This window comes from Leucopleurus acutus (genome assembly GCF_964270905.1).
Source record: "Leucopleurus acutus genome assembly, chromosome: 2".
NCBI lineage: Eukaryota > Metazoa > Chordata > Mammalia > Artiodactyla > Delphinidae > Leucopleurus > Leucopleurus acutus.
Window position 1 is genome coordinate 142916506 of NC_139143.1, and position 12675 is coordinate 142929180.

The 12675-nt window shown below is 42.0% G+C and overlaps 1 protein-coding gene across 7 annotated transcripts in view; it reads right to left on the reverse strand.

Moving 5' to 3' along the window:
- Positions 1 to 8478: 8478 nt before the first annotated feature.
- Positions 8479 to 12675, reverse strand: part of FGGY (FGGY carbohydrate kinase domain containing) — a 422532-nt gene continuing 418335 nt past the window's right edge. For all 7 annotated transcript variants that reach the window (XM_082834792.1, XM_082834791.1, XM_082834790.1 and 4 more), the window contains one exon: positions 8479 to 8700. In XM_082834792.1, the coding sequence (XP_082690918.1) occupies positions 8619 to 8700 (82 nt within the window). In that variant the 3' untranslated portion in view covers positions 8479 to 8618. The remainder of the gene's footprint in view (positions 8701 to 12675) is intronic.

Here is a 12675-nt window from a genome sequence, read left to right on the forward strand (position 1 = left end):
TTGGCAATCAGGAAGTAACAAACCTAAGGTCAAAAGCCAGCTGGCTGAGGTGGGAGGAACAGAAGGATAAAATGGGCTTGGATCTTCGATGGAATTGTTGAATCCACACGCCAACTTGATGACTGCCTGTCTCCATATTTCTTAATAAGGAAAAAAAAATCTTATATAAGCTACACTCGGGTTATTATCACTTGCAGCTCAGCACCATCCCAAGTGACAAACATTCTCTCGGGAAACCCTGGTGTAGAATAAGAGGGTGTCCTGATGATTTCCTGGGAGATTGAGCACTCAACACACACCAGTGGGAAAAGGAAGCAAGAAGCGTTGTTCAGGGCTGGGACCAAGGGCACTAATTTAACAAGACTGAGCCTGATGTTCAGATCATGGCAAACTTGGCTTCATATGGGTCAGGGTGGTGCTAATAGTTTGAGGTATATCAATTGTGAGGTACATCAGTAAGGGTAGAAAAGATTATGCTGAGGGAAGAAACAACCTTAAAACTTATGTCTCACTCAAGCTGCATGTTCATTGTGGTTTGGTTGGGGGCTCTGCTCTGACTCATCTTTACTCTGGAGCCCAGGAGGAGGGAGAACCGTTTTCTGGAACAGTGCTGGCTGTCGTACGGGAGAAAAGAAAGTTCTGGGGATTCTCACTTGACAAAGACTTGGTCCATAAATCACACCCATCATTTCTCACAGATCATTAAACAGAACTGGTTACAAGATTCCACTCAACCATAAGAGATCAGGAACGGCAAGCCCTCGGAGAACATCTTCGCTGGCTATCACTCATGTCAGCGGAGCTGGCATCGCAATAGAAGTTTCTTGCCAGAAAGCATGCTTGAGGCCTTTGGATTCTCTGTGGGAGGTCTGTATGGGCAAAAGCAAGACCTGGGTTGGTGGCTGGAGAATTACAGGGAGCTGCATTTGGCCCTGGGGCAGAGAGCTCATAAGTGCTAGATAATGTATCAGGGTTCTATCAAACTGCTTAAAATCCAAGCAGCACTCTGGCCCCAGGAGAGAAACTGGAGGGCCAGATGCTTACCTCTAGTTTCTGTTTGCTGAGTTCAGGTAGATAAGCCTTCCATATGGTTTAATTTGAGAGGGATTTCTGGGGCCAGGTGGGATGGGAGAGACGATTTATAAGTCAGAGTAGCAGGAAGGTGAATTTAACTTATGGTTGAAGGAGAGCCAAGGTTCTACCCAGGGAGACAGTTTCAAAAGTCAAATTTGAAGGGATTAGTGAGGCCAGAAATAAGAGAATAAGTAAACAAAGCTCAGAAGGATTACATGCGGAATGCAATAAAATGTGAGGCATGGACTTTGACAAGTGGCTTAGGAATAACGCAGTGAACCATGTGAGTGGACTCAACATTTCTTTCTTTGTGCCTAGCATAAGAAGAATTGAGCAATTTCAAGGGGTCATGCCAGACTGGATAAACATGTTTGTCCCTTGGGGAGAAGCCTGTGATTTAGTGAGGTTCCCAGTGCCTAGGGCCTAATGGCAGAAAGACGAATTCCAGACTCACTGGCTGGGGAAGAGCTGCAGCTGGTCGGAATTGGGTGTACACAGCCTGCCTCAGCCTGGCTTATCTTCGGGATGGAGCAGAGCTGAATCTTCGGGTGAAAGACCTTCAGTACCTGAGCTTAGCAGAGCTGAGAAAGGCAGGGCTGGATGTTTCATCACTTACAGATGAGCCTTTCCAGACAGGCCTGCATTACTGACATCCTTAGACCTCTTGTAGAACCTATCAACCGTGGTGTGCATTGGGCATCTAGTATGACATTTCTGGGCTTGTTAAATCTCTTTCTATGTGTGTCCCCTTTCTCTGCAATCTGCAGCTGGCCCCTTTACGCACTGACGGGAACTATTCCAGCACTCTTAACATAGTAAGGGCCCAGTACTGGTTGGTTGTTATGGATAGAACACAGAACTTTCACCTATAGAAAATGAATATAAAGTCATCCAACGTTACTGGAAACAACGCTTCTAGATGCTTCTAGAAACAACGAATTTACTTTATAATGTAAAAATGGATGGGTTGAGGAGAAAAACTGGTGTTTGTTGCAGTTCTATTTTATATCAGGCACTGGGCCAGGCACTTCAAAACATCATCCCATTTACTTCTCACATCAGCCGTGAGGCGGATTTTCATTTCTTTTACCTTATAGATAAGGAACGGAGACTCACAGGTTAACTAGCTTGCATGAGTTCATACACTGTGTGGGTTAGTAAGCAGTGAAGCTGTGATCCGAAGGCAGGACTCAGTGACGCCGTGGCTCAAGCCTTTATCACTTCACCACTCTGCTGCCAATAGAAATAACGCAGTACTTTGATCAACCAATGAGCATCAGAAGGGGCCTCCTAGATATTCATACATCTTGTAAAGAGGGGGACCACAGAGGAGAGACCAATTAGCTAACTAATGAATCATCCTCTGTTGCACAAATAAGCTAATTGAATTTACTTAGGAAGAAGCATTGGAGTGATCCTGCCTCTGTGATCCAGCTACCCAATCTTGGGCGAGTAACTTAAGCTCTTGGAGCCGTGGTTTTTATAAAATGAGATCCCTCCCTTTTGTCAGGCCTCCCCTCACCAATCTATTATGAGGAGCAGCTGAGATTACATGCGTGCAGTCAACGTGGATACTGCAAAGAAATATTCAAATGGAAGGCATCATTATTGACTTTGTCTAAATACCAGACAATAATAAGTAAAATATTTTCCACCTCCAGTGTATTAAAATTGTAGAATAGGGAGCCAGGCTCACCCTAGATTTTAAAAAGGAAACACTTCTAGTCAAGACTTCAGGTATGACTTAAGCAAATAAAATTAGGTCTTTAGAAGCATTTATTCTAATATGTAATTTTAAATGATTTTCTGCGCAGAATAGAGATTGACCGTAAGATTAATGGGTGAGCTAATAATAAATTGGAAAACCTTAATTTATTAGCAGTGGTCTTTGTTTTTATTTAAGTTACTTTTGTTTTATAAATTTTATATAATTGTCAAATATTTAGAAGTACTGGGAGAAACATCCTTTTTAAAAATGTACTGCTTTTTAAGTTCTCTCTGTGGAAACTAGAAAAGGAAGAAAAAGATTTTTATGTTCAAGACTTCCTCCTATTACTGTCAATAACAGTTAAGTGCATTTATGGAGACATGAGACAGCACAAAGATTCTTCTGTAATTCATCAGAAGGCCCATCTTAAGTATAATTACATTACACAGCTCTGCTTGGTCATTAGTTTTTGTTTAGTGACAATGTCCTTCATTTTAAATCCTTTGATGGTAATTATTTGTAACTACACCCTTGAATTCTGAAAGCATGTGTACTGCAGCCCTGGTGAACAATGGGTATTTCTGGACTACGATGCAATTGGTTTCCCATAAAAGATCATACAGGGAATGGTCTGTAACAACACTGAAAATTTTTTTTTTTTTTGCGGTACGCGGGCCTCTCACTGTTGTGGCCTCTCCCGTTGCGGAGCACAGGCTCCGGACGCGCAGGCTCAGCGGCCATGGCTCACGGGCCCAGCCGCTCTGCGGCATGTGGCATCTTCCCGGACCGGGGCACGAACCCGTGTCCCCCGCATCGGCAGGCGGACTCTCAACCACTGTGCCACCAGGGAAGCCCAATACTGAAAATTTGCAAAAGGTTTCTGAGCTTGAAGTACAACACAAAATGAGGTGTGTGATGTTGTGTGTGTGTGTGTGTGTGTGTGTGTGTGTGTGTGTGCGCGCGCACACATGCGCAATAAAAAACTAAAGGCAAGTCGTTAGGTATAAGGCATGATTTTCTTAACCCTTAATGACCATGTCACATTTTAAAGTTTTCAATGTTGCTTAAATTAAGGTTCGCTAACACATATCTTAGATTGTTTGATCTGCAAGTGAAACATTTTTGAGATATTTTTAGTTCTACCTGCCTTCTTTGTGCAGAAAAATGTCTCATCTTTGTGTATTTATTTATATACTGAGCACCCATATGTGTTTGGAACAATTTAGGTGCTGAGAACACAGGTCCTGAGAGTCTTAGCTTCCGACAAGAGCAACCAGGTCAGTGACAGGGCAACAAACTTAAACCTGAATAACCTGATTATCCTCTGGCCTGTGAGAAACAGAGGGTCACCTTAACATTAAGACTCTAATGCTCAGCTTGTTACCCTTACCTGCTGATCTGGTGCCTCCTCAGAGCTGGGTGTTTCCAGGAATGCCCTACATTATTTTCACCACTCCCCTTGGAACGCATACTCTCTATCCCTCTGCTCCCCAGTGCAACTGGCAACAACATAGACTGTGGTGTGAATATAAAGACCACCACCCAGTCGGGGTCTCCCTGAGAGAGGGTATCCCTTCTAGCTGTTGCATTTGGACTCCAGCAAACTCTGGCATTGGGTCCTGTCATTTACTGCTGCTCTGCACCATGTCACCCATTCCGCTGTCCTTGTCTTTTCCTCTCCACTTCCCTCTCCCAGCTTTTATTCTCTCAGGCTCTTTGGAAAGCCACATTTATATTCTTCACATATGGGAAGTATTTTCGGTCAAAATGAAAAACCCAAAATGTGTTCCTTAGCAAAATGATTTGCGAAACAAGGCTGGCTTCAACTTGAAAGAAAAGCTTTTAGTAGGCAACCAAACCAAACAAAAATCCCACAAACCACTCTGGCCACACTGTAATTCTTATTCATAAAAGCTAAATACACTTATACTTTACATGTGTGCATTAAATAAAGCCCCCCTTCCCAGTGCAAGAAGGTGAGTATTGGAGTCATTAAAATTTTTATTCTCCAGCTACACATGGTTAAAGAAATCCATAGAGACATTTACATTTTCCTAAAACACTGGCTTTATAGTAGGAACCAGAATTATTTTCTTAGGGATTAACCATCTGGCCAGGTGACACCAGAGAACACTGTGGAAACAGCATTTGTAGAGTGTCTATCATCCACATAGCACTGTGCTTGGGCCTTTATAGAGTTTCTTCACTGAACCCTTATGACCAACATTAGGCGGTAGGTAGCAGGATTATACCATTGACAGAGGGGGGAGACTGAGGCCTAGAGGTTGAGTATCTTGCCCAAGGTTTTTCAGCCCTTCTAACAGTGCTTCTCACTGTTAAGATGCCAGAGGATTTCTAGGGTTCCCATGTTCCTTGCCTCACCTGTGTGTGTTTTCCTTTCTCTATAAAGCAGTGGGAAGCCAGGGTTGGTTTGGATAGGAGTTGCCTGAGAGAAGGACCAGCAGCCCCGCTGTTCACCCACGGCACGAGTACTCTAACCAAAGAGCAGGCTGTGGGGCTGGATTCCTCTGCAGCTGTTACAAGATGGTAACACCCAAAGCGACAGATCTGGATTCAAATCCTGTCTCCACTGCCACCTGAGGGATTCTGGGCGAGCTATTTATGTTTTCTGAGTCTTAAGCTTTCTTAACTGGAACATGGAGTTAATGTTACCGTAAGTTATGCTATGGTAAGAATTGCAGAGAACATACAGGAAGAACTTGGCAAATAGTTGCTAATTATTCACTCTTCCACCTCTGTGTTCCTAGCCAGGCACAACTTCTGCATTCACCGCTGCTTTGCTTGAGTGGGCCCAGGCCTGACCTGGTGTCTAAGTCAGAGCTGATCAGTATTAGCAGCTTAAGCCTGATTGTCTGACTGTGGTCCTGACATCTTGCCTTAGGTCCTGCTATACCTGACTTCTCCTCTGAGGTGCTGAGTCTGACTCCTCAATCCTTCTCACCCATAGCTCAAGTTCTGGCTGGGGTCTAGGTGAATGAACTGGGCTTCTTCCTGCTGCCAGAGCCTGCTGGATTAGACAGCCACACCTACCTTCACACTCTAGTCCCTGCCCAAGATCTCTATATCCTTTGGATACTGTAGAGTGTTATTACAGAGCTGGCCTTTGCAACTGGGTGTGGTCATTCTACTCAAAATTTTTATTGTTAGTGTTCTGAGCATCTCCTACATGCCAGGTGCTGCAAAAAGACAGGCATGATCCAGACAACTGAGCTAGGTGCGTTACAGGTATTATTTCACTTAATCCTCATTGTGATCTAGTAAAGTAGGTACTGTGAATATCCTCATTCAAAATCTGAAGCTTAGGAAGATTGAGGGCCTTTCTCCAAGTCACACATCAAGTCGGAGGTGGAGCCAGGCCTAGAATCTCAAGCCAGGGCTCACAGCCATTACATCATAATGCTTTCCATCCAATCTGTTAACCTTCCACTGCTTCCTCCTTTTCTTGCTGTTGGATGTGCTCTACGGCAGCAGGTGCTGTCTTTTAATGTGGCACCTCTTCCAGTGTACTGTGATCAATTTACTTGTCTCTGTTTCTCTTTAGACTGGGAGCTCCCTGAAGGCAGGGACCACGTTTTCTTTATCCCTGTACTCCAGCGCATAGCACAATAGCTGGCACAGAATGAGTACTCCAAAAGAGGTTTGAAGACTGAGCTGTAGTGGCTTTTTCTTCTCTACCTGCTGACTTATGTTGCTGAAGTTCCATATATTCTCTATTCAAACTCATCTGAATGACGACAGCTCTAGAATCAAAACTAGCAGTTACTCTTGGGTCCAAAATGGTATGTGTGTGTGCGTACGTACATGTGTGTATGTTTGTGTTTGTATGTGTGTGTTATGGTGTCAACTAAGGTAACTGTAGTTGTGTTTTCAAATACTTGTCTGTATCAAAAGCTTTTAGCCACCATGTTTCTTTTCCATACACTTTTGTCTTTATGACAGAGATATTTTTAAAGAGTATAGTCCATTAAAAAACAGAATGCTGCCCAATTTGGGTTTTGTCTTATGTTTCCTCATGATTAGATCGAGGCTATGCATTCCCAGCCAGAATGATGTTATGTCCTTTTCAGGCTGTCACATCTGGAGGCCCATGATGTCTATTTACCCATCTGAAGTTAATTTTGATCACCCAATCAAGATGCTGTCCTATTTCTTCCCTGTATGGTTAACTTTCTTTTTCTTCTTGTAACTGATAAACAATCTGTGAGGAGACGTTTTAAGACCATGCATATATCCTGTTACTCATCAAAATTTCCTCCTGGAGAACAGTATGGAGGTTCCTTAAAAAATTAAAAATAGAACTATCATATGGCCCAGCAATCCCACTACTGGGCATATACCCTGAGAAAACCATAATTCAAAAAGACTCATGTACCACAATGTTCATTGCAGCTCTATTTACAATAACTAGGACATGAAAGCAACCTAGGTGTCCATCAACAGATGAATGGATAAAGAAGATGTGGCACATACATACAATGGAATATTACTCAGCCATAAAAAGAAACGAAATTGAGTTATTTGTAGTGAGGTGGATGGACCTAGAGTCTGTCATACAGAGTGAAGTAAGTCAGAAAGAGAAAAACAAATACCATATGTTAACACATACATATGGAATCTAAAAAAAAAAAAAATGGTTCTGAAGAACCTAGGGGCAGGACAGGAATAAAGATGCAGACCTAGAGAATGGACTTGAGGACACGGGGAGGGGGAAGGGTAAGCTGGGACGAAGTGAGAGAGTGGCATGGACATATATACACTACCAAATGTAAAATAGTTAGCTACTGGGAAGCAGCCACATGGCACAGGGAGATCAGCTCGGTGCTTTGTGACCACCTAGAGGGGTGGGATAGGGAGGGTGGGAGGGAGACGCAAGAGGGAGGGGATATGGGATTATATGTATATGTATAGCTGATTCACTTTGTTGTACAGCAGCAACAAACACACCATTGTACAGCAATTATACCCCAATAAAGATGTTAAAAAAGAAAAATAATTTCCTCCTGGATCCATTGATGATCCCTGCCTGCACCTATCTTAAAGTGATGTTTGCAAGATGACTATTCTGCAGTTAAATGCAGTATCTGAGGCTAAACTGGATCCTACTCGGGAGAGAAAAATGCCATAATACACGTTATTGAATTATTGACAAAACTTGAATATGAATAGATTAAAGTGCTATATAAATATTAAGTCTACTGAAATTTACTCTCAAGTGATTCATAAAAATTTGTGTGTATATATGTATTCATATGTATACAAATATATATATATATATATACACACACACACACACACATGCATATAGAAAGAGAACATATAAATGAGAAAGCAGACAGGATAACCATTCAAAGGTAAAAGTTAGGTACATGGGTGTTCCCTGTATTATTCCTATTCTTGCAGTTTTTCTGTAAGTTTGAAATTATTTCCAAATAAAAAGTAAGTTTTTAGCCACCTATAGAATAAACATTAGATGCCCTACCTGAAGTTAGGTCTTTAATGGCTGACATTGAATCAGTTACCAAGGACAGTTTCTCCTGGATTGAATGATCCCCAAGTTCTAGTCCCATAGGAGATCCTATGACCCTTGGTGAAGTTTCTGTCTCCATGATGGTGCCTGTGGAAACCACCAAGTAAATAACGGTGGTATTGTGAAATGGAAGACTCTAGTTCTGGTTGCACACGTCTCAGTTTTCTTTATTAAAAAGAAAATACATAAATGATGAAATGATACCTAAGGGTCTTAAATATAAGGTGAAATGACAGAGGCCCCTGATGCAATGACATGAAACCTGGCATCCGCCCGTGCAAGCTCAGTTCAGTCCCCTTTCATGATGGATGCATACTCCTTCTGGTGTTCAACCAGCTTTAGGAATACTTGATATTTCTTGTCATAATATCTGCAGGAGAAAAATAAATATGTTGGGTGATCTCAAGCAAGACTGTTATGCTGCTTCCCCTGACATTTAGAAGAACAGAAGTGTTATCTGTTACAGTTTTGCAGACACTTCCCATTTTTTGGATGCTGACAGCATCCTGAGTCACATGTTTCACTCACTATCTTTAACCTCCATGGGTGAACCTACATCTCCATTTTAGAGGTAAAGGTTTTAGAGCTGAGATTTGCTCAAAGAGGCAAATCTAAAATAGTATTGCTAAAACTCGGCAGAGCTGGAATTCAAACTCAGGGCTATCCGACTTCAAAGCCTCCACTATAACACAGTGGAAGTGCTGGGCTTGACACAGGGCCTTTCACATTCCCAGCTTCAATAAGTATTTCATATATGATTACCCAACCCCCCCACCCCTGACCAGTTTAGCGACTGGTTTAATGTCACAGCCTGACCAGGGATGCAACTGAACATTTTAATCACCCTTTGCACACTCCACACCTACATTTCCTTTGCAGACTCCTTTATCTGGGAGTAAAACCCCATGAGAATGTGACTAACACCTTTCCTGGAGCTGTGCCCTGCCTTCTGGGCATCCCACAGAGGACCCTTTTCTCCGGTACTATCCAGCTGAGTCTTCAGATAAGACCTGTTAGAACTGGTGTTGGCCGTGAGTTAGAAGGCAGAGCAGCTGAAGCTACCTTGGCATCACAATCTTGAAAAGGACAATAGAAGCTAAGACAAATTATACTTGGAGACGGAAGCTTGGCCCTTATTCCTCTTGGCTGGGAGGAGCTGACGTGAGGTAAGGGGTTGATGAACCCTGTCTAGCATGTCTTGGTAGGTTCTGGGGTTCTCTGAAAAGAAGTCCTCGTGAAGGAGCACTGGTGCAAGCTTGGGAATTGGGGGAGACAGAGAGTGTAAGAGTAACTCTGAATGCACACAGGGACTTCTACCTGTAACATGCAGAGCTAAACAGATTAATAGGAACACCCCTGCCCGGCATTTCTACCTTAAGAATTCTGGTAACTTAAGAGCCGTGATGGGGCCACACACAGGGTTAAGAGGTGGACTCTGAGGCCTGGGTTTGAATCTCAGCTTGGCCCCATTACTAGCTGTGTGACCATGGATATTTTACTTAATCTCTTTGTTCCTAAATGTCTCTATTTGTAAATAGGAAAAATTACAAGACCTACCTCAATAGAGGTAATGTGAACTGTTATGTGAACTAAATGAGGTAGTATTTGAGAAGAACTTAGAACAGTGCCTGACTCACAGCAAGTGATATCAATGCTAGTTATGGTTACTACTTAAAAAATTAACATTCCAAAATTACCATCAATCTCACTATATGTAGATTATACTAAAACCCACTCTATGAGCCTCCAAATTTATTAATCATAGAATGATTTTGGGGACAGCAATTTTCTTCTTCAAATGCTACTCTCTGACAATCTAACGTCAAGCAATTTTTTCACTATATGAGTTGGATTTTCTGACTTTGGGAAACTTCTAGAAGGAAGCTTGGGTCAGTACTCTTTCTCATACACTTGACGATTTCTAATGTTAATACTGACAACTTTGCAGCAACTTTGTTCATTGGCCTTAGTCTTTGTACAGTGGGAAAAGCATCGGCTTTCCAGGCAGAGAAGCCTAGGTGATTCGGGGCAACTTCTTTAAACGGTCTGAGCCTCAGTTTCCCTGCTGTAAGAGGGATGATAACAGTACCTACGTCACAGAGTGACTGAATTTTAAACATGAACATGAAATATTATGCGGACTGTCAAGTGCTTACACGATGTGAGCTGATGTTGTTCTTACATCCTTCTATTATCCTGAAATGTCAAAAGATGGAGAGACTATATTTTTCCTTTTTTATACATGGGAAGCTGAGGTCCAAGGTGCTTCTTTCCCTGTGCTTTTTATTTTCCAATTTTTAAAACTGTGGTAAAATATACATAACATGAAATTTACCATTTTAGCCACTTTTAAGTGTACAGTTCAGTGGCATTAAGTACATTCATATTACTGTGCAGCTGTCACCACCATCCATATCCATAGAACTCTTTTCACCTTGCAAAACTAAAACTCCACCCATGAAATAATAACTCTCCATTCTCCCCTTCTCCCTAGCCCCTGGCAACCAACATTCTATTTTCTGTATCCATGAATTTGATTATGCCAGGTACCTCATATAAGGGGAATCATACAATATTTGTCATTTTGTGACTGGCTCTTTTCGCTAACATAATATCCTCAAGGTTCATCCGTGTTGTAGCGTATTTCAGAATTCCCTTCCTTTTTAAGGTTGAATAATATTCTGTTGTATGCATATACCACTTTTTCTTTAACCATTCATCTGTCAATGGACACTTGGGTTGCTTCCATGTTTTAGCTACTGTGAATAATGCTGCTCTGAACATGGGTGCATAAATATCTCTTTGAGACCATGATTTCAGTTCTTCTGGGCACATACCCAGAAGTGGAATTTCTGGGTTATATGGTAATTCTATCTTACACTTTTGAGGTACCACCATACTATTTTCCACAGTGGCTGCACCATTTTACATCCCACCAACAGTGTGCAAGGGATCCAATTTTTCCACATCCTTGTCAACACTTGTTATTTTCTGGTTTTTTGACAGTAGCCATACTAATGGGTATAAATTGGTATCTCATTGTAGTCTTGATTTGTATTGCCCTAATGATTAGTGGTGTTGAGCATCTTTTCATGTGCTTATTGACCATCTGTATATCATTTTTGGAGAAATGTCTATTCAAGTCCTTTGCCCATTTTTGATTTAGGTCGTTGGCCTTTTGGTTATTGAGTTTTAGGGGTTCTCTGTATATGGATATTAATCTTTTATTAGATATATGATATATAAATGTTTCCTTCCATTCTTAGGTCTGTGTGGCACAGACCTAAGTGTTCTATACAGACAAGAACGTGATTTGAGTCAAGGAGATGTTGAGTGTAGCTCAGAAGGAAACTGGCTCTTTCCACTTTCAAATCTTCAGGCCGCCTGCAGATGGTGCTGGAGCATCGTGTGCGCCTCTCTCACATCGGCTGACAGCAAGCCGCCAAGGATTCTTTTCAAAAGTACGTAAGCTGTGACAAAGCGAGAGAGTGGCATGGACGTATATACACTACCAAAAGTAAAATAGATAGCTGGTGGGAAGCAGCCGCATAGCACACGGAGATCAGCTCGGTGCTCTGTGACCACCTAGAGGGGTGGGATAGGGAGGGTGGGAGGGAGACGCAAGAGGGAGGGGATATGGGAACATATGTATATGTATAACTGATTCACTTTGTTATAAAGCAGAAACTAACACACCATTGTAAAGCAATTATACTCCAATAAAGATGTAAAAAAAAAAAAAGAACATGTGGAATCTACTCAAAGAACTTAAAAACAGATTTCTCTCAAGAGTCTTCAGAGGGTCAGTGAAGAGATGGAGAAGAATAATGTTTCTAATTTCAACAAAAGAGAGATGCTGCTAGGCCAGGGCTCCCACTGCCATGGGGAACTCAGTTCTCTCCATGTTCCTGCATTGAGCTCCCCCATGTAAGGGCCTGCTCCACTCATCCTGGTATTTAGAGAGGGTTTATATTCAGAGGATTAACAGCCCAGCTCCATTTGGAGACTTGCTTTAAGGAAATAAAAAGATACTGGATGGCTTTTTCCATGGACGTTTCCACTCCGTTAAATGTCGATCATGCTTTGGTGGGATCAGCACCTTTGCCTGTCCATTGTATAAGGTAGAATTTGTTTTTGTGTCTTAACCTCAAATACTTTCCTAAAATGATAAAAGCCACTTGCACAACTGTTCCTTCATCTCTAAACTCACTACCAGTGACTCAAGATAGGTCCTTTTCCTCTCTCAGCTGGATTGTTGAAAAACTTTTCATCTGGTCTTTCCTACCCTTAGGCCCTCTAACGCATCCTCTAAGAGGATTTTTCTAATATCTGCATCTGACCAGGT